The 22,411-nt window shown below is 46.7% G+C and overlaps 1 protein-coding gene across 2 annotated transcripts; it reads left to right on the forward strand.

Annotated features, from left to right (window-relative positions):
• Positions 1 to 779: 779 nt before the first annotated feature.
• On the forward strand, positions 780 to 22,325 carry LOC6543931 (ankyrin repeat and BTB/POZ domain-containing protein 2). 2 transcript variants are annotated; one of them, XM_001973630.3, is made up of 8 exons: positions 780 to 1,525; positions 7,713 to 7,919; positions 16,588 to 18,144; positions 18,422 to 19,028; positions 19,703 to 20,471; positions 20,979 to 21,342; positions 21,447 to 21,774; positions 21,838 to 22,325. In XM_001973630.3, the coding sequence occupies exons 2-8, from the start codon at positions 7,801 to 7,803 to the stop codon at positions 22,078 to 22,080; spliced, it is 3,987 nt and encodes a 1,328-aa protein (XP_001973666.1). In that variant the 5' UTR covers positions 780 to 1,525; positions 7,713 to 7,800; the 3' UTR covers positions 22,081 to 22,325. The 2 variants fall into 2 exon arrangements, with proteins under 2 accessions (XP_001973666.1, XP_015014157.1); XM_015158671.2 differs by lacking the exons at positions 780 to 1,525; positions 7,713 to 7,919 and adding an exon at positions 13,221 to 14,599.
• Positions 22,326 to 22,411: the final 86 nt, after the last annotated feature.

The following is a 22,411-nucleotide window of genomic DNA, read 5'->3' on the forward strand; positions in this document are numbered from 1 at the left end:
CTGGTTTGCCAATTGGCGGCGTTCTTGTTCTGCCGATTGTCATGGGAGATGTGAGGAGGACCGACCAAAACAATGGCACACTAAACCGAACTTAGGGCCCTGTTTGGGCCATAAATTCCGAAGTAAACTGTGACGTTTGAGCGGCAGGTAGCCCCGCAGATACACTAACACAAGGTCGTTTCGCTGGCAGTACGAGTGATTAGTGCGGCCGAGCTTCTTGCTCTGCTCCTGGCTGGTCATTGAACCAAACCATTAGCGACTCCTACGCTCCTTGTACGATTGGGAAAGCACAGTAGCCAACTACGAGCAGTGCAAATTGCAGGGGGAAGCGATAGGCGGAAAGCGGCAGGAGGCAGGAGGCAGGCGGGAAAAGAGGAGGAGGACCAAACCTGTCGGGGCCATGGACATTCCTATGGCCCGAGCTTCACAGTTGCGATTCGGGGGCCAGCGTGTGCCAAGCCCACGAGCTTCGTTTCGGCCATAACAAGAGCAGGCCCTGGCCCGCAAAGGCAGTACAAAAAGTACAAACTCGCCGAGCGTAAATAACTCATAGATAATAATGGCCGGGCATTTGCAGTCCATGCGCGCAAAACAAAAGACTTAGGACACGAACTCGCTTGGCCGAAGGAGTCGCAGTCGGCAATCGTCATGTAACCAGGGCCAAAAAAACCAAAACAAGATCAACTGGTTTGAGATACTTACTCAGGCACGGCTCTCCCAGAGCCGTAGTATGCGGAGAGAGCCGATCTCGCAGACCTGTTGAGTGCGACTCTTATTCCGATTCCGAGTCCGAGTCCAAGACCTCGTCTATTGCGCGTGCCTTCGGTGGATTGGGTCGCTGGTCGCTCAATCGTTGCTCTGTAAAATACTTTTCCCCAAAGAAGTTTCAGTTGTGTTTTTGACTTTTCGCCGTGCAGAACGATTCTCCAGCGGTCGGTTGGTTGGTTGTTTCGACTCAATATGGCACCCCGTCTCGCCGTCTCTCCCACTCAGACTCCCTGATTGAGCGTGACCGTGTAATATGCGCGAAAAGTTGTTTTCGGTATATAGTCAGAATTCGCATACATCCGGAGAGTACATTTTCCTGTTAGCCGAAAACCTGCCGAAATAAAAAGAAAAGAATTCGAGGAAAATATAAATAACTCCAGCCGTGTGTGAGTGAGTGTGCGTGTTGTTGTGCCAGTGCTTCACATGTATGTGAGTGGGCGAAAATGCCATGCAAATGTTGATCCTGTTGCCATTGCTTCTCGCCACTCAGCAGTAGGTGAAAGTAAAGCAATTTGTTTAATTAATTGCACGCAAGCAATTTCTCAGAGTGAGCCCAGATAGCCGGAGTCAAGCGATCACTGTGCCAAGTTTGAGTAACCAAATTGAGCAAACCCAATTAACTAAATAATCGTCTGCAAGTTAAGTCCAGCTGAGCCCCTGGATCAGCCCCTGTGTCTATTTAAATTAAAACTATTTGGATTAATAACTAAAGAGATCACTGTGAAAAGAGAGCTATAATATTTGGAATATTCAAAAGGTGAGCTGCGAATTAGGGATACAAATTAGATTAGCATTAAAGCTTATAAGCTTTTAAGTATGGTTTACATCTTTTCGTCTATTCGATTAGATCTGCAAATATGAAGTCAAGTAGCTTAACACACCTAAAAACGGGAACCTAATGAGTACATTATTGCGCTTAACTGTTAATAAAAATATTGAATAAATTCGCTAATAATAAGCTTCCTATACATATCGGCATGGGTTAAATCTATGCAAATGCGATCGTCTTCGGCGATTGAGTGGAAATTATGCTAAAACCCGCTTGGGAAGATCAATTTTGGCTTGTATTTCTGTGTCGCAACCCAATTTCCATTCGAAGTGTGGATTCCGAACCGATTTTTTTTGGTGGAAACGCGGGATCTGACAAAACATTTTGCAATAATCTAAAGTTATGTGTATTTTACAAATACATTTAACTAGTTTTTCCATGTTCTGGTTTAAAGCGGACAACAAACAAGCACGTAAGTCTAAGCACACAAGCATAAATAAGCACACGTATGCATATTTATGTGTTTGTAAGAGTTCGAATGGGTTTATGTATATTCACCCATGGTTGAAGTATTTTTATTGACTTTAGCTTTGGCGTTTGACACCTTTGCGTCTTTGTTTACGATCTGAATGGAACTAAAAAAACAAGGAATGGGGCCGAAATTAATTAATTAAAATTAACTCTTTCTATCAGTATTACACTTATTTAAAAAGCGCTGATCAACAGCACAGAAATGACTCACTACTGTCAGAAGAAACATAACTATCCATTGATATAAATATCGTGTTCATCCTAAAACACATTCTCAGTGTTGGCGATGGTAATTGTAATGGAACAATGTGGATACCAAACAGCGAGTATCTGACCTGAAGATATTCGTATTTGCAAAAAATTACCGTGTACCCTTATTATTTATACCCGTAACTCGTAGCTTCAAAGGGCATATCTGTTTCGTTCACTATGTATCACGCCCCTATAAATAATATATATTCTTGATCGGAATATGTCCGTCTATCCGTGGAAAATCGACGATTATTAAAGATATTCAAGCGTGTTTCAGAAGGAAATTGCTTTGATTTGTTATATATTGTATTATTATTATTTTTCCTGCCAGTTTCCAGCAAAAACTTGTGGCGGCTATGTTTATTGTAATTGTAACTGACTAGCTCGCTAGTTAGCGTTCCTAAAAGGTTTTCTTCTCTTTGTGCATATCTCCCACTAGCTGAGTTACGAGTATCTGATAGTGCGTATGGGCATAAGAAACAGTTTTATTCGACTACACCCCACTGAAAGAAGGGTATGCATTTTTATTGCTTGAATCAGGAACCGAATCAACCGAAAAAGGTCTTAGAGACCTACGACCAGGCCCAGCTGCCGCCGAGAATTGTGGTAAGCAGCAGCGAAGTGCACGGCAGTACGGGGGATTCAGGAGGCCAACAAAGCCGCTCGTGCCGACACACCTGACAAGCGAGTCAAAAGCAATTGCCGGACCGCATTCTGAGCCCGGACATTATTGATACATTATGGGGCCATTTTATGGGATACAAGGGGGAAATATGCCCACAGAGTGTTTGTTGGACAGCAGTTGTAGATGGAAAGTGCGACCTCTGGTCACAGAGTGAGCCTGCTTTTAATTACCAGCGGTCGGAGGTGAGTGTAAGTGGTATTTGGCCCACATCGGGCTGTCACTGTCAATTGGGGACTGGTGAAGGGAGTGGGCGGGTGGATGCAGGGGCGATGCTGGGCGGAGCCCATTGTCTTTCGTTAATCCAATTGTCCATTAGGACCGGAGCTCCAACTCCCCGGTTGCATAAGCCCGGCAGAGCGTATTTTATTTCACTGTCAGTCGAGATGAAAAATTGTCTTAATGTTTTCCTCCGCTTATTGGTATTTGGCCCCTTGCTGACATCACGTGACAGCGAAAACAACGACTCTGCCGATCGCTGGTTCGGTGGCATTTTTGGCTTCGAACAAATAATTTAAATGTCAATGGGCGACTCCATCCGAATAACCAGCTCCCTGGCCGATTCAGTCCCGAATTCACGAGAAGTCGAGACCCCAGACCTCAGACCCCAGACCCGAAAACCAAGATCCGAGCCAACCAATCCAATATCAACCAGGTGACCCAATTCCGTGCAGACACTGCAGCAGCCACGCCAGAAAATCACTTTCTCTCCGGCCCATCAAGTTCTGGGCCGCATCGGGCCCCAACTTCGACCTCGTCCCGATCGCAATTAAGAGAAAATTTAATTTTGAATTTATTAAAGCAAATAAGTCGTGGATGGTAGGTAGCTCGAAATGCCGAATGGCGTGCGTGTCTCTTTTGACACAAATCAAAATTCTTCCACATGCAATGAATTCAGAACGGAGAGGAGATAATTACGGCACTCGACAGTTCTTCAGGGGCCCCAACAAGATAGCCGGATTGGCCTTGGGTACTTGCCAAAAGAAATTCGAAATCAAATTAAGATCAACAGGTTCTGCATCCCGCCCCCGGGCTGGGATTCCAGGGATTTAAATGGGTTGTCCATAGGAAAATGGATTAATTAATTGATATTCTCGTATGTTTCATGCAGTCCGAAAAGGTAGATTTCACTATAGCTAGATTCAAATAAGAATAGGCGATCTATACAACTTTTATTTATAAAAAACGTGTGACTATTGTAATTCTAAGGAAGTAACTTAGCCCACGCCCCTCGCCATCGATGGGGAGTGATATATCTTTTTATTTCGCACATTTTTATACATTGGTGACTTTTATAACCTGGAATTTTACATGCAAAGTATTGGAATTCCCAGTTCACACTTTCCCAGCAACATTGAACTCATTGAAATTTGTTCGCTGTTTGCCCTCTTCTCGATAGATGGAAAGAGAGGTATCTCCAAATGGCAGGCCAAGTATCGGTTACAAAACGTTTCAATTTTTGCTGCCTCACGGGGCACACTCACCATAGAGTGGAATAGTTTGTGGATCGGTGATCGGTTATCATTGAGTGTTTGAGAGTTTGTTTGTTTTGGGGCATTTTAATACGCGCTTGAGCCCCTGGCCAAAAAATGCCTCAAATGCGGAGAGAGCCACGAACGGAGATAATGCCTCGGAAATCAGATACCTTTTATTTGCCACATAGGGCAGTCAGGAATTCTAACGAAATTGGTGATAAATTAACCGATGAAATTGTTTAGATAACAAACGCAGCTGCATGTAAGCTTCCAGAGGAATTCTGGTTTCCTCACATTTGTTTTTATTTCTTTATTTTGCCTTTTTTGTTGCCAACTTGCCACCGCGACCATCCATAAATGGCTAATGACAATGGATTAGCATAAGCTGTGCAATTAATCTTTGTAACAAGTGGAAACCGAAGCAAACCAAGTCGAGCTGGAGCCACGAAAACCAGATAGAAATAACTAATACTTCAGGGCATGGAACTATTGGAAATTTCAGCGTAGATCTTTTGTATGATTAATGAATGGAGCGAACCGAAGCGATGAGCACGACAATCTAGTGGGATTCCTAGGCCAAGACGTATATATACCCGCTTTATTATGCAAATTTTCATTAAGGGCGTAGAAGGCCGCATCTATTAGAGTCGGATCTGGGGTCGAAATGAAAATACGCCACCTGACCACCGAACCCGGTTCGGATCAGAATCGGAATCAGAATCGTACTTCTCACCGGGATTTAGATTCCATGATGCAGTCATCGTTGCATATTAATGTCTTGGGGCAAACTTCACCAGTTAGTCGTATGTTCGGCATATTAATTATGAAATTTGTATGTATGTATGGCTTTTGACGCAGTCGTGCGTGTGAGTGTTTTTGTATCTTTCTGATCGGCCTTTCACTTTGGAATGCGGTAGCTGGCGGAGAAAGAGGGAAAATCACTCACAAGGCACAAAATATGCCAAAAAGTTAAATATTCGAGTGGCGAAGAAATTTGAGAAAAAATAATGTTCTCCATTAAAAGGTATAAAATGATTTCGAAATGTAAATTTTTAAGTTAATCAACTCTAATTGGTATTAACGGGTAATACCGATCTATTCATTTGCTGTGGCATAGCTGTCGTATGATTGTTTGTAGGGGTCAACAACACTGAGTACATCGAGCAATTACTTATTATACATTCACGCTGATTGTGGAAACGTATTCAAGAGCATTTAAAGATAGTTTTGGTCCCCTTCTGCTTCTTGGAAATCGTATAAAACTCACTTTTATATCGGAAATGCTAGATGCAGCGCAGTGAGAAGAAGAACTTGATCGGATACTTTGACAGTTTGTTGGAGCGCCATAAACTCGGCTATGTGATATCAATTTGCACCACGTTCTCGGAGATCACAGCGCTTTCTCGCCGGAGACGGAATCGTGGCCATAAATCTACCGGCCAACAGTCGATTGGCCGGGAACACAAGAATGAAGTCGACTAATGCCATTTAAAATGCGGCAGTTTAGATGCCATTTATATGGTATCAATAGATGCTTCTTTCCTTTCCGATGCTCGATTATTGGGTGTCAAGCCCGGCTGGAATAATTAATGTGCCGCCTGGAACGAAGACATAAAGTAAAACTAACAAAGCCCAAACGAAAACAGTTAAAAAGAAATCTTAGATCGAGATGACCGCATTCAGCTGTATTCTGATAAGGGGTCACGTAGCAAATAAGCTGGTAAGCCCTACGACAGGCGTATCGGACTTATTTGGGCCCATTCGAAATAGCAACCCGCAGAGAGCGGAAAAAAATCTTTAAGCTGCGCAAAAATGATTTAAATTGTTTGCCCAATAAAACAAGGTCAAATCGATCGGTTGGAGTGCTTGAGCTTGAGCTCAACCTCATTTATCACGTTCGAATATATGGGGGAGGTTTATATAATATGTGGGCTGCTTGGCGTGATTCATTCGAGCACTCTCGCAGTGCCAATAACTTGTTTTCACTTAATGGCAGTTGAATTTAATGGGTTGGCAGAAAAGAACTAAAACTTTTCCTCCTAGAAATTATCGACCATTTCCCTTGGCAAATAAAGTAAGCCAATAAAGACATCTAGTTTGGTGCTGGGTCCATATATGAATCATAGCTTCAAATTACTGGGAACCTGCTGGGCTGCCTCTATTATTATATAGCATCCTCATCAACCCCACCAGCATCATCATCGGCATCGCGGTCTCCCATTTCCCTTCCCATTACGATGCTTGGACACTTCCGATAAGATCGCTTTCAGCGTTCAATAGAAAAGCTAAATAACACACAGACCAAGTTCAGGGGAAGCTCTGTTCTTTACCGGGAACGGGACGATAAGAGAACCAGCAGCTGCAGAGGGAAAATGTTTTCCTTTTTTCATGCCAGGCTGAAATGTCTGACATTACGCAGGCAAAAACCATTTCCAGCGAAATGAAATCGAACGGCATTGATTGCATGCCAATGTGGCTCCAAAGTTCTTGATCGACACCTGCGCCAGACGACGACGATCCATCAGACGGGGCTCCAGCCCGACGACGACTGAAATTCGCAGCCAGATCCAGATCCAGATCCAGATTCAGGCCCAGGCCGGACCAGACCGGTGACCATTTATAGAGCAACTGGCCACTAGCAAGACGATCAACAGACGCTCAATCTGCCATGCCAATGACGCAAAACACGCAATGGCCCGAGACTACACCTCCTAGCTTTCTCTGCTCCGCTAAGGGGCAGCGTTAATTATTATGGGCAGAGGAAGTGGCGACGACGTCGACGGCGACTAATTGCACTGGGGTTCTTTCATTCGGAGGGATGCCTCTGCTTTTCTAGGCAACTAGCTAACCATGGCATACTATGGAAAGGAAGACTTATGCTGAAAATCAAACATATCTCTTACCCAAGTTCTTAGCAAATGCTCAATTTTCCGTAATAATTACGTATTTCTAACAACAGTAATAGATACTCCCGAAACGGTATACTCAAAATATATGAGAATACCTATAGTTCACATTTTGAGTTCTTGGATACAAGTTTGGACACTAGCTCGTTTTGTACAAATTAATTTGGGATTTATTTATTGTGTGTGCACGTGAAAACAATTTTTAACAAATAAAGGTGTGATTTACTTTTAGATTCTTTCATATCCTTTGTAATAGTATAATGGCACGCCTCTCCTCATTCCTTCACATAATTATAAATGGAATCGTTTGTTTGCTTTACAATTTGCAGAGCCGGAAAATGCAGCATCTGGAAGTGTGAGCTTGGACTGGCTGGAAAACGAAGAAGAGGTAGCCAAGCGCTCGGACTCGCAGACAGCATGCCCACTCGCCACAATTGGGATTCGGAGCGTGTGGGCGTGGCACATCTGGCCGGGGCCCTCAGCCCACTTTGCATAACCGATGCCAACCATGAGATACTGCGGCCGAAGCCGCGAAGGTGAGTTCGGTGCCTAAGTCTTTCTATTTTTCAAAGCCGTGGCGTACATAGCTTATGCATGCATGGAACATATGACTTGTCCAGCAATGATTTACTTCTTTGATATGGAATATTTGTTATTCTAAATCATTCAGCTGCATATTGACCCCTAGGGGATAATGCTAAAGAATCAATTGAGTCTTCCGTACCTATTTTTTATTATGTTCGATTTGGATTTAAAATGCGAAGACAATTTGTAATATTCCATATTATATTGACAGGTCTAGTACGGTTAAAATCATCACCATAAACATAAATAAATCATACAAGAACGGCAACATTTAGAATATTTTACCCTAATATATAATATGAGCTTTCATTTTTAAGCATGGCTGATTTTGTGTTGCATTATTTCCATTCATGTAAATTCATAAAAATGTTATGCTTTAATAACAAACTTTTATTCAATACATTTAGAGTTAGAAATATTACGTCTGTTTTCTAGACCTGTAAAATACCGATTAGTCCAAAAAAAGCGTGTGTGCCCACTCAAGCGCCACCTAGGTTTCGTATACGGAACGTAAGAAGCTGCATGGATTTGACAGCGCCATCTGTCTGTAGGTTACTCAAGCAGTGCTGGTGAACCGGCTATGCCGATAGATGGCACTATTTCAAATTAATAACTTCACCTTTTTAAACAGCAAGGAAAATTAGGTACCGAATTTAAGTTTGAATACGATAGCCTAGACTTTTAAGTGGGTTAAATACGACATTAAGGTCATTTAGGGGAATGATGATCCAAGCTGAGTTCTAACTAATCTGGAATTGGCTAAGAAAGTAAATGAAATATTTGTGAGCGAATAAATATATTCTATTAACATTCCATATTGCTCCTATAACTCCTTTTAAGATTATGGACTATTTTTAGATGGCTGTGACAAGAAGGTTTTTGCTCCGCTGGAGTAGCTAAAGATTTGCCCCTCTGGTTGCGTATTGTGTTTCAAGCGCCAGTACAGTCTCTTAGAAGATCCAGCAGGCGACCCACAATGGCCGCTATTTTTGGACTTGGTCACTTGCATGCATAATTGTGCACAACAGCGTGAAGTGAGGCGCTTTGGGGCGGGGAGGGGTGTAGGTTGCACGGACAATAAGCTTTTATTCTCGGCCGAGAGACCAACTTCTTTTCGGAAGTGATGCATGAACAGCTACGAGGAAAGAAGTTGAATGTAACGTATGTGGCTGGGGCAGAATAGCGCAGAATAGCGGACGCTAGACGATTTTCGGAAATAATAATGGACGGTTTGTGTGTTGCTTACTAGCGTGGCTTCTTGGTCGCTAGGCCAAACGGGAACGATCCGTCTGCGATTCGTTTTCGCATTGTGAAGCCGGTCAAGGTTAATTTGGAAAATATTAGTGCCAGTTCTCCGACGGCAGAAGATTGCCCCGGATGTGTGCCACAAAAAGCAGATGGGCCTGCTTTACGACCCCATCTACTCAGGTAGAGATGAATAATTATTAAATGCGGGCCCGGCCCAGTCAGACAAGACTAATTCAATTAAAACGAGACTAGAGCCGAGCTTAAGATACATTTAGAGCTTCGGACCCAGATACAAATAGAGATTGAGATACGACGAGGCTGCGGCTGAAGGTTTCAGCTCTTTCCTCGCAAAGTTCAAGCTCGATTGAGAAATCGGTTGGCGGAGTCAGACAATTGCCGATCGAAATCTGGCCGCCCTCCAGGAAACTGAAATATGACTGGCATTTACGAAACTTTATTGTGGTGCGCTTCTCTCTTTCTGGCAATTAAAAGTCCGAAATGCGAGTAACAACAAACAAATGACAGTCGGTATATTTCACACAGCAAACGAAAGTGAAAATCGCAAAATGTGAATAATTAGCAGGGCCCAACAATACGGGGAATAAAATAATAATAGCTAACGAACTGAAATAGGAAAAATGTACGAAAAATTCGCTACAATTGCTAGCAGCAGAGCAGCAGCAGCAGCAGCAGCAGCAACAATTTGTAGCCAACAAAGTCAATGACAATGGCCACGCGGAGGGCAGAGCCATCTGCGAGGGCAACAAACTTGATACACTTACTGGAACTCCTACCTTCCCCGGTCTCCGATCCCCGAATCGTAGTACCTGTGGCCCTATCGCCGTAGCATCTTCAATTCGGAGGTAATTCGAACGCAGCATTAAAGCTGGCACAAGAAATAATGCGACGACGTGGGGCAAGTGAAAATGTTGTTACCTTTTTACCTTTCCGCGACTTTCTTTACGGCCACAGATACAGATAAAGATACGGGTATCTGTGAGATACTCGGCGGCGCTTGTCAAAATATACCCACTTGGCTAACTAAGTAGTCGCCATCAAAACAGAATCGCTCCAGCCCTAAGCCGCAAATATCAAGAGCTCAGAGAAAATTTCGGCCGCGAAAGTGTGGGATATACGAGTATTTGGGGGCGTCAGCTGCTTTCCGAGTTAGAGCAGCCTGTTGATAGGTCTGGATGGACAGGCGGCCAATTAAGTCGGGGAAGCTGCCGTCGAGGAAGACCCCGTCTTCGAACGGAAGCAAAGTCAGTCGGTACATCTCCATCGCCATCTCCATCTCCATCTTCATATGCAGCCTCATCATCATCTGCCACTTGGCAGCTTCTTCAATTGGCTTGGGGATGTGGTTGAATGCGGAAATCCCCACAGTAGTCGCAGCATATTAAACTCTAATCAGGTAGATGCGATGATATGATAGGGCCGAAAGCACTCGGAGAAGGTAGCAATTTGTCAGATGCTGGGGTTTCATAACAGTTACAGCCAATTGCCATGTCACTGATGGTGTCGGGATACCAGGCGCGTCTCGAGCATGTCGTTTGGAAGACACACAGGTGCGGAGTGTAAACTAAGCGAGATTGAGGGGCTGTGGGCTGTAATTCGCAGCATATATGGCATTATTATCCTTGACTTGATAGCTGGTATACTGTGCAAGTGGCAACTCGGTTAGTTCTCTAACTGACAGCTTACGGTGACAGAGCCAAACTAATGCAAAAGTTTCTTAGCTCTCCAATAACTTTCCTATAAATCCCAATTTCGTAATTTTCACTATTCCCAGGCTGATCGAAAGCATGACTCAGCCCAAAAGAAGTTTGGCTTGGGCAATCCATGTCAATCACATTTTGGTAAATCTTCCAAGGGAAAATGGGGGAACAAGTGAAACAAAATTCATCTGACAGCAAGTATCTGGCTTGAGTGCCTAGGCGTGCCTTGAGGCTCTAATATATATCAAGCTAACCTTGCTTCTCCTTTTCCATGCCACAACTCGCAGATATTTGCGAGGCAACGAATATTAATGATCTCTCTGGAAGACCTGGTTCTAATGATCTACGATCTAAGCTGAAAACAAAAAGCCGAAAACCATTTCCTGTCTAATACTGTCAGGCATGGAAAACGAAAGTTCCCCAAGCCTCATTAGTCGGGTGACACAGATATATGCTGGGTATATATACATCGCCGATACTAAAAGGCGGGGCTGGCCATATTTCTCCTCTTTACTTTCAGGTGAGTTCGCCGCCTTTGTCCAGTTTTCCAGCCGTTTTGGCCTTTTTCTCCTTGGCGGCCAAGTTGTTTTATAAACACGCGAATATTACATTAAACCTTTTGGTGTACTTCTTGTGTTGCTGTGCCGTTTTTTATTTTGGGGGGTCTTTTGAGTGCGGCGTATAAAGCTCCACCTAATGGGCGTAAGCATATTTATGGCCTGTCATTACTTTTCCGTAAATTAAACTTTTTAATGCGAAAATTGCTCAGAGTGTAATTTTTTAATAATCCACCTGGCTTAGAAACCCAAACAGCCGCGGCCACTGAGGAAAGTTATTGTATAATCGGACCGTAGACCGTAGATTCATAGAGCATTTGTTTCGCTTTTCCGCATTACGTGGGCGTTCAATGCCCGATTTTCATTCGGGGATTTCGGTATTTGGATCATACGATCGAGGCTTTCTAATTGCAATCGCCATGCGCGTATGTCAGTGGCTGTGAATGGGATTGTACTCCTATTTGAGTCTGTGGCATCGGTCCGCTCCCATTTACCACTCCATTCTTCATCCACAAAAGAGAAGCTTCTACCGGTGGTCGAAATCATGGTTTCGTATCGGAAAAACAAAAGGCTAACCTCAAGAAACCGTTAAGTCCGCAAGTCAGCGTGCCTCGGCTTGTATAAATCATTAGGGGCAGGTTACGCTCGGCAATTTATTTGCTCCACACATGAGATGTATCTTGTAGATGTATCTCGAAGCCTACGCACGTCTGCCCATGCCCGGAACTCAGACCTCAGAGCTTTAGACTCAGAACCTGGCTGTGTTTACTATCTTGGGAGCAGGCAATCCCGCCTGGAAGGAAGCTGGCCAAACGATCTGATAACTGCCGAGATTGTATAACCTTCGTGTGCTGGGTAGTGCTGTGTGCCGTGGAGCCGAGGTGCTATGCTCCCTTGGCCCCGCCAAACAGTTATACATAATTAAATTCAGTGCAGGGCTGCCACCAGAGTTGGTAGACTTTGGCCAGTCACTTCGCTAGAGATGGCTGGGCGTTTCCGCGGGATCAGCCAAATGGCTGAAACTCCTTTAACTTCAAAGCTTATTCTTAAAAACTTATTCATAAAAATTATGTTTTGATTTATTAATTATCGAGGCTGGAATCAAACTTGACATCTAAAATGTATTAATATAGCCTCATATAAGCCATATATAAGCCTCATAATAAACTTCAGTTTCTTGAAGATAGAAGCTGTAAGCTGCGTTATTAAATTTCCCATTCCCCCGTGGAAAATTCCCCCTGAGCATCTCTGCCGCCGATCGCAGTGATTTTGATTTTTTGAAATTCAGAAGAGCAGCAACAAGGGACAAGCGGGAAAATGAAAAAGAAAACTCACTGATACTGCTCCGTACATCTAGTACATCGCTCGGCGCACAAAGTGAGCCCTCAAAGCTGTTGTTGTGGTTGTTTCTGCGCCGCTGGCGGCTGTGGATGTCAAATGTTGGTGCAGACCCATTGTTTTGGTCACACAGCTGAGAAGCAAATGGAAAAATTACCCAAGCCGATGGAGCCCAAGACCCGAAGACCCTCCATGCAAGGTGGCCTCTTCCCCGGAACCCCGAACCCCGAACCCCGATCCCCGGAACCCAGGAACCCCGATCCCCGGGGCCCAAAACGCGCTGTGAAAATGAGGAAAACAGATACCGCCGCCGACAATGACTAAGCAGCGCAGTCGACTTCTGCGCCGGCGCAGCAGCTGGGGCTCAGACCGAATCCGAGCTTCCAATTCAGTCGAGCTTCAGTGCCAGCCGGGAGCGAACGGTCTTGGGTAGTCGGCGCGTCCAGATTTCGGGCACATAGCTTTGGACTCGGAGTTTCGGCCGCGGATGGTTGAACACCAAAAAGCTGCGACAAGCTACGTTTATAATTTGCATAATTACCTTTATTACCAGTGCGACAGTGAAATGGAAAACATGGAGCTGGGAGAAGAAGCAGCTAACTGTGCTCAAAGAAGTCTTTAAAATTTTTTAATAAAAACCATTGAAATGTATAAAATAACATAGTTCTGTGCTGAAGAACCAGCTGTGCCTAAGAGATCCCAATCAATAACCCATAAGTGAACAAGTTTAATGTTTCCACTATCAAAAAACATCTCAAGACATTTATTTCGGGAATTAATAATATTTCCGTTAAGAGACGTTGTAAATATCACAGTGTACTTGTAAATATACACTAAGTGGCGACCAAAGTGGGGACTATAATATCTTCCTTCAAAACAATGCAATAAGTTATCCCGAAAGGGTAATTCTCTCGAAAAGTATCTGAAATGAAGCCAAAGCGAAACTAAAAGCAGCATGTATTGCACCAAAGATTGCACCTGCAGCCTGTGTCGCGAGTTGCGAGGATACAAGCCCAGTGGCAAGAAGGTTTCTCCTTCCCCGCCCACTTTGTTCAGCAGGATGCTGAACGACAACTTCATCCTGCGACGCCGCGGCATCTCCCTTAAGAACTTCCAGCCGCAATCGCTGAGGAACAGCGAAATGCTGGCGCAGCAGATGCCGGTGCCACGCCCGCCACAGACGCCCTCGCCCACGCCCATCGAGGAGCTGCCAGACTGGGCGACGGAGGATGCCCCCCGGGCGAAGAAGCCCAACCACAAGGTGGTCATCTACTTCGGCGACTCCATCCACCGCGGTGGCCAGCAGTCGCCGCTGCCCTCGCCCAAGGAACTCCACTCGCAGCTGCTGCAGGAGATGTCCCAGAAACTGAAGACCAGCGTGGCGGAGGAGGGCCCACCGGGAGTGGAGAAGGTGGAGAAGTTGGAGAAGGTGGAGAAGCTGAAGAAGGTGCAGCAGGTGGCGGGTGGTGGGAAACCGGAGACTACCCCGCCAGCGAATGACGAACTGCCGCCCTACATTGAGAGCGTGCAGAACGGCGTAATTAATATCAGAATTGAAGGCAATTACCGGCGAGCCAGTGCGCTGGTGGAAACGGTGGCAAAACCCACTCTGGCCGTTGTGGGTCCAATGAAATCCGAGTCCGCTGCAGCCGCCGGTGATAATGACGATGGTAATGCGGATGATGATAGCGACGACCCTGGCCAAGATGAGGCGGAGACGGACTCGTGCGACTGGAGCTACGTCCAGGAGTGGCGGAGGGCAGCGAAACGGTACTGGGAACACTTCAGATCTCAAGCTATTATTAATTATTTTCTGCTTCCAATTCCATTTTACATTTCTATTCGCGTTGCACTGCTGCAATTCTTTTGTGAAAGTAGGAAAAAGGGAATTCTTCTGGGCGTAGAATTGGATGGCCTTTTGATTGGCAAAAAGGAAAGGAACGTGATTTGGGAGTCCGAATAGCGACTGGACAGCCGAATCTATGTTGGGAAGATGCCGCAAGTGACTCCACCCCACAAGATTGCAATTTAGGCAAAATATAAAAGGAAAAGGGAAAAAACGAAATTAATCAAAGTTTGTGTTCATTCGCCGCACAGTTCCTCAACTATATACAAGTATATCGACTTGTTGGCATATAGAAATTGGCTAGACCAATAATAATCAAAAGACTCCAGATCTCGACGGACACAGGGACATGGCCAGATCGACTCGCATAGTGCTCCGGATCAAGAATATATATACTTTTCGCGGTTGAAACCGTTTTCCTCTACCTGTAATATAGTATTCCTTTTCACTCTGTGTTAACCTCTGTGTTTTAAAAGTTAACCAAAGACTGGAAAACAGTCAAAGAATAATTATCGGAAAAAAATTAACTTAGCTTGTTAATTTTAATGAATAGATGTTTGATTTTATATCTCATAATAGCAGGGTACAGATCGTAAAGGTCGGTCGTATTTGTATTTACATTCAAGCTCCATGAATGAGTTTTTGGAAATGGAGCAGTTCTGAGGGAAGTTAAACTGCTCCTAAATGGAATGGGTTGTAACAGAAAACACCAGATCAAATGTTTTAATAGCACTTGCTGTTTGCTTCTAATATTAAATACTAAATCAATTAACAAACAAGCCAAATATTTAAGCAACAGAATGCCAAAGGTCATTGCTCGTAACTAAAGACCAATAAATATTCATGTTCAGAATAAGATCATTATAACAGTACCCAGTAGGAATTCCAAACACCACTCATAAATCGTATTTAGCACAGAACCTTGTTCAGATCTTAAAGATCTGTATTAAAGACACATTGTCACAAAAGACAATAAAAATGCCAGCATTTGAATTTTAGGTCAATCAGAGCTGAAGTTACAGCATAGACAGTCAAAGGGATGGGCAAAATTTGAATGATAACGACGGCCGAAGAGAATGAAAAATCAAAAGACTTTTTCGCATGCAAATGAAAAATTGTAACTGCCTTTTAATATCGCTTTGTATTTGAAGTTGGCAACCCAGTTAGAAGATGATGGTCATAAACGCAAAAAGAAATGTGAGAACGAATCGTGGAGATGAAGATCAACCCACTTTAAGACTCCAGTCTGGCGGTGCTAGCATAATATTGTTTAATTCGTAGAGAATAGAGTGTACGCTCGTAATATATTTATCAATTCGTGGGTCTTGGACATTTTGAAATAGTTTAATGGACAAAGTACTCGACTATGGTCCACTTTACATACATATTTACTTTCCAGTCTCCTACTGGCACTACTAAACTAGTCAGGTGTCAAGTTGGGCTGGTGGTCAACTAGAAGATAGTCAAGACTGTGTGGACAGAGATTAGCGGCATAGTGAGATCCATTGTTTATTTGGCAGGCATTCTTTCTGTTTGCTGCGGAATTTTAATGAGTTGCATCATTTATGGGGCTGAAAATGGGTCAGGTTTAATTTAGAAGCTTGGCGAAGGTTTATTTTTGGTTTTGCGGACTTAGTATTTATGGATAAAGGCATTACTTTAATTGGGAAGCATTTACTATTATCGGTATAATAATACTAGTGTCCACGAGTACTGAAAATAAAGATTAAATACTATTAGACCCTTTTTTTTAAACTATATTCCTCTGTACTTGAGCAGAGATAATTATTCACAATGATCCTAAAGATTTTAATGCGTGAATCCTTTAGAATTCTTCCTCTAAGTATGAGGAAGCATCATCAACACCAATTGATGGCACACAACTAACTTTATCTTACCCAACTCTTTCCAGACCCACTGGCAACTTGCCGCCCAACTTTGGCCAGCACCAGGCTCCCGCTCCCAGCCAAGTGACAGGCTTGCCCCCAGTGCCCCCGCCGCAGATGCAGTCGCCCCATCAGGTGCAGAACCAGCTACCCTCCTCGCAGGCGCCGCTGTCGTCTCAAAAGGGATTGACGGTGGCCATGGCCACTCCGGCTCCTAGAGTGTTCAAGGAGCTGGCCCAGCCGCCGAGCAAGGGGATGCCCCACAAGATGGTGGCCGCATCCTCCTCCTGCAGTGGCGGACAGGCGAGCTCGTACTGCAAGATGCCGTCGCCAGGGACCGCCTCGAAGGCGCTGATTCCACAGAGGGCAGTGGCTGGTCCGGCGCGGCTCACGGTGCAGAGTACGCCCGTCAAGTCGCAGCCGCCGCAACTGAGTGGGAACCTGAGCCAGAGCCAGGTCTCGCCCAGCAGAGCCACTTTGGGCATACCCACTACGGCCGGAAATCCCACGCCACCCAGGATCCACCAGCACGACCAGTTCCGGGCGCTGCAGCGGGTGCAGGAGTGCCACAGTTCCTCGGACGAGAACCGCAGCTCCGGACACGCCAGCATGTCGGATACCGGTGGCCACAGCTCCTCGCCCGCGGGGGGAATGACCTTGGGGCCGCTACCCGAGGATCGCCTGGCGGCGGGAGTGACCAACAGGAGCACCCGATCTCGGCGGCATCGTGGCATCATGCCAGGCGGAAAAGCGCCGTGGAGCGGCACCGGACTGGAGGACATCAAGCTGGCCATGCTCACACTGCGCTCCCAAACCAGTAGCAGCACCTACAGCAGCCTAAGCGCCGGATCGGAGAGCTCAGAGCCCGCTCGGCGCCTGGGCAGATACTCCTCGCTGGAGACGGTGGTGACCAGCACCAGTGCTGACGAGTTCGTGTGGGTGGACTCGCACAACCGGCTAGTGGAGCTGCAGCATCCGCCGTGGAGCCAGCAGTGCATCCTGAAGGTCCTGAGGAACGGCCGCTGCCAGCAGCAGGCTGAGCACCTGGCCGTAGAGGCGGTTTCTCGTCTCGGCTATCTGCTGCAGCGGGCGCTGGTGAGGATCGCCCGCGAGATCCAACGATTCTCGGCCGGAGTGGGTCTCTGCTCCAAGCAGGAGGTGGTCGGAGCCCTACGGGTGGTGCTCAGCTCCTCGCTGGCGGACTCTTGCACGAAGGCGTGCCTCAGGTCCGCCGCCATGTTTGCGGTTCCCGGAGAGAGCGCACTGAAGCAGAGCAAGTCCGCCCGGGCGGGCCTCCAATTGTCCGTGGGGCGCTTCTACCGCTGGATGACGGACGCCAGGTTGGGCAAATTTATCCACGAGTACGCCGCCGTGTACCTGTGCGCCGGTATCGAGAACCTGCTGGAGGAGATTGCCCTCCAGTGCAACGGGAGCACGGCAGCCGCTTTGGATCAAAGTATTGCCAGTTCCGGGGATGTGTGGGGATTGCTTCAGCCATTCGCCCACCTCAACGCGGGAAGAGTTGCCAGTGGCGCCCTGGCTCTGCCCAGGTGGGCCAACTCCTTGGACCAAGTTATTGCCAGGTATTAACTCCGCGCCTTTTTGGCAACGGCTTTTAAAAGTCATTTTTATACCCGTTACTCGTAGACTATAAGGGTATACTAGATTCGTTGAAAAGTATGTAACAGTATGAACAGTATACATATATTCTTGATTGGGATCACTAACCGAACCGACCTAGTCATGTCCCTCCGCCTGTCCGTCTGTCCGTCCGACTGTCCATGTGTTGGGCGGAGTGAGGGGAGCAACTGAAGTGCATATCTAATTGTACAAATAATTTTCTTATTTCATGTGCACCAGTTCCGGAGACTTTCGAGGTCATCTGGCCACCTGCGTTGGCAGCATAAGGGAGCTGAAGGAGAAGGCCCTTCGCACCCAGCAGGAGTTCCAGTTGGCCGCCGCCCTATCCGGATCCGCTCTGGCGGCGCTTTTCTACTTCATGCGCTGCTCGCAGCTGGAGCACACGGAACTTCTCGCCGCCTCGGGCTGCCATTCCGGCCAGGCCCAATCCGCTGCCCCAGGCGGAGGAACCTCCTCCGCGGGCCACCACGTCCAGGAGTTGTGCTACGAGCGGGCCTACGTGGTGCTGCCTCCACTGGCCGAGTGGTTGAGGGTGGCGGCCGCCCACGCCGAGCACCGGAATGCCATGATGATTGACAAGGATGACGTTATGCAGGCCGCCAGATTGCTCCTTCCCGGAGTGGACTGTCCCATTAGGCCGGTGGCGCACGACGAGGAGCTGCCCACGAAGAAGACTCACTTCAACACTGCACCTACTGTCAGCGCCACGGGCACGGGAACGGGAAGCAGTAGCTGCAGTTCCCCGGTGGTCAGTGGGATTGGCATCGGAATCGGAGAGGACACCTCTGAGCTGGGCAGGCGAGCCACCATTGGAGTGGCGTTCAAGGTAAGTCCTCTCTGCAACAACATCTTCTAACGGCGGTGAATAGCTCATCTGTAATTCGGGGTATTGCACGTTTTATAGCTTAACAAGAGAGAGTCGAGTCGAGTTTCCCGACTATCAGATACCCCATACCCAGCTAGTGGAACAACGACGAGAAATTTCAACATTTTCTGAAATATCGTTAGAAATTGGGAACAAAAATAATGAAATGCAAAAAAAAAAAAAATTGTTCAGAAGTGTGAGCGTGACAGTTTTGAGCGGTTATGGGCGTTACGAGGGGCGTGGCCAACATGTTTTTGTATACTGGCAAGATAATGGCAAGAGAAATAATAAAACGACAAGGAAATCAAAACAATCTTCAAAAGTGACAGCGTTGCAGTTTGTGGGCGTTAGAGTGGGCGTGGCAAAAAGTTTTTTGGCAAAGCGATACAAGACTAATAAATAAGTGAAAAAATATCAAAACATTTTTCAAAAGGCAGCTTGGGCGTTAGAGTGGGCGTGCAACATCAGGAAACAAACTTGGAATTTCTAGCCGTAATACTTCCTGAGATCGAGGCGTTCATACGGACGGACACACAGACGGACGTGGTCAGATCGACTCTGCTAGTGATCCTGATGAAGAATATACACATACAATTACAATTACATTACAATCGAACGTCCATTTCCCTCCACAGCTCCTGCTGACTGGTCGGGCGGAATTGTTGGCCCAGGCCGCCCAGCTTCTGCCGCCCACCACGCGGTACGACACCCAGAACAGCGCTGGGCTGACCGCCCTGATGATCGCCAGCATCCGAAACGATGAAGTGGCACTGCACGCTCTCCTGGACGCGGGATGCGATCCGAATGTGGAGGTGCCGCCTGCAGGAAGCGCCGGCTACACGGCTATCCAGCCGGACACCCAGCACTGGACGGCTCTGAGCTTCGCCGCCAGCAGGGCCAACTACGTGGCGTTGAGGATCCTGCTGGAACGGGGCGGCAAGGTGGAGGGCGGGGCCAGGAGCAGCGAGGAGAAGTGCACCCTGACCCCCCTTCAGTTGGCAGCTGGCACTGGCAACCTGGAGATCGTGGCATTGCTGCTGGCCCACGGAGCCAATGCCTTTTTGTCCACGCAGCAGAAGGATTCACTGTGCTTCGCAGGATCCGCCCAGAAGGGTTGCTTCTGCGCCATTTCAGTGGCTGCCGCCCACGGACACCGATCATGCCTTCGCAAGCTGCTCACCCACCCCGTTTCCTCTGGAACGAGGGATGTACTCTCGCTGGAGGAGATGCTGGCTGAGGGCGATGTGGGCGGTGTGAGGGGAGCAAGTGGTCCCGGAGGAGCCGGAGGACCAAACAGTGCCAACGCCAGTGGAAACATCGAGGACATTCTGCCGCTGCTCAACAAGACGCAGATCAAGCGACTCCAGGAGGCCATGTACCACAGTGCCGAAAATAATCATTTGGGTAGGTTTACCCACTCCAAAATGGGTTTAGAAAGTATTTAGAAAAATATGGGGTAAATCTATCAAAAATGTTCCATATATAAACGTTTAATTTTCGTTTAATTGCACAAATATCAGCACTTGTGGAAAGTCCTTTCCTTTGCTCCCAATAATTGTAGTAAGTAATAAATATCGTAAACATTAACAATAATACACGAATATACCTTGTTGTAGAATTTACCAAAGCCGAAAAGTTAGCTGGTTGCGAAAGCATTTGCAATTCCAATCAAACTGCTACCATTGACCGACAAAGTGATTCAATCTGGTTTTAATGGTTTTCAAATTCATTTGATCGGTATAGGATTTTGAAATTAGCAGAAATAAAACCAAGCCAGATACGTTGTTTTGTTTACAAGCTGTCTGCTTTTTGTGTTTCTACGAGGAATGATTTATGGCTTAGCTGATATACTCGTATACAATCTGTGCGTACTTGCATACAATTAATACCGCTCCGGTCTCCTTTTGCCAGATATAACCATTGAGCTGCGGAAACTGGGCGTTCCATGGACCCTCCATTGCTGGATGCACGCCCTATCGGCGGCCCACGACCTGCGACTGGACGCGGTCATAGACCAGTTGCTCCAAGACTTCCTGCAAGTGTGTCCCGACGACTACAGTGCCCAGTTTGTGAGCGAGTGCCTTCCGCTGCTGTTCAACATTTTTCGGAACAAGAACGAGGGCACCACCCTCCTCCTGGCGGACATCTTTGCCACCTGCTTCGGCTGGGAGACTTTGCCTCCGGTGAAGGAACAGCCGCCGATGCAGCCTGTCCAGGGCTCCCGCATCGATCCCAAGTTCGTCAACAATCCGGAACTAAGCGACGTGACTTTCAGGTGGGTGAAATTTCAGGTGACTCAATTTTACAAAGCTTATTCTAATAGAAGGAAATTCCATCCAAATTCCATAAAAAATTTGCACTTTGCACTTTGAATTGCAGAGTGGAGGGCAAGATCTTCTACGGACACAAGATCGTCCTGGTCACCGCCTCGCCTCGCTTCCAAAGCATGCTGAGCTCCAAACTGAGTGAGGGCAGTTCCACGCCCACGGTGCAGATCAACGACATACGATACCACATCTTCCAGCTGGTGATGCAGTTCCTATACTGCGGCGGCTGCAGCTCCTTGGACGTGGCCCACGGCGACGTGCTGGAGCTGATGGCGGCGGCCAGCTTCTTCCAGCTGGAGGGTTTGCTGCGCTACACGGAGGCACGCTGCTCGGAAATGGTCGACGTGGACAACGTGGTGGCCATGTACATTCACGCCAAGGTGGGATTGCTAGTGGTATAGATTGGTACTTGGCGGGCATCCTGACTGGTTTTCCATTTGCAGGTCTACAATGCCAATCGGCTGCTGGAGTTCTGCCAGTGCTTCCTCCTCCAGAACATGGTGGCCCTGCTCACCTACGACGACTCCGTGAAGCGCCTCCTCTTCGCCAAGAAGATCCCCAACCACGACGTGCTCGCCGGACTGCTGCAGACGCTCCAGAATCGCCTGAAGGCCCGCAAGCCCAATTCGGGTGGTGGTCTGGTCAACTCGTACCGATCGCCCCCTGTCACGCCCGTGAAAAAGTGAAGAGAGTACACTCTCGACGGAATCGAATCGAATTCTTATTTATTGTATTGTTTTTAATTTAATCTCCGAGCTTTTATGTATTATAATAGTTCCCCTGCCCGCCCCACGTCCTTGCCCCCTTCCTAGTTGTATTTTTGTATTTTCAATTTGTTCAGCGCACTGTTAACCTTTACGAACCCCGCTCCTCTAGCTATTATTGGTAGTTGAAATTGTTTCTGCATTAAATGAAGGAAGTAAAATTATAACTGACAATATTTCATTTGGATGGAGGCAGCACTCAAATATTAAATCACCTTTAAGCCGTTATTTGGACATACTCGTATACATACAG

The sequence above is a fragment of the Drosophila erecta genome, unplaced genomic scaffold (assembly GCF_003286155.1).
Source record: "Drosophila erecta strain 14021-0224.00,06,07 unplaced genomic scaffold, DereRS2 tig00000021-arrow-pilon, whole genome shotgun sequence".
NCBI lineage: Eukaryota > Metazoa > Arthropoda > Insecta > Diptera > Drosophilidae > Drosophila > Drosophila erecta.

Coding starts and splice junctions, on each gene's coding strand:
- LOC6543931 (XM_015158671.2), top strand. CDS start 13,785: ATGTATTGCACCAAAGATTGCACCTGCAGCCTGTGTCGCGAGTTGCGA. Junction 18,145..18,421: donor TTGGACCAAGTTATTGCCAG/GTATTAACTCCG, acceptor CATGTGCACCAG/TTCCGGAGACTTTCGAGGTC. Junction 21,775..21,837: donor CCATGTACATTCACGCCAAG/GTGGGATTGCTA, acceptor TTCCATTTGCAG/GTCTACAATGCCAATCGGCT.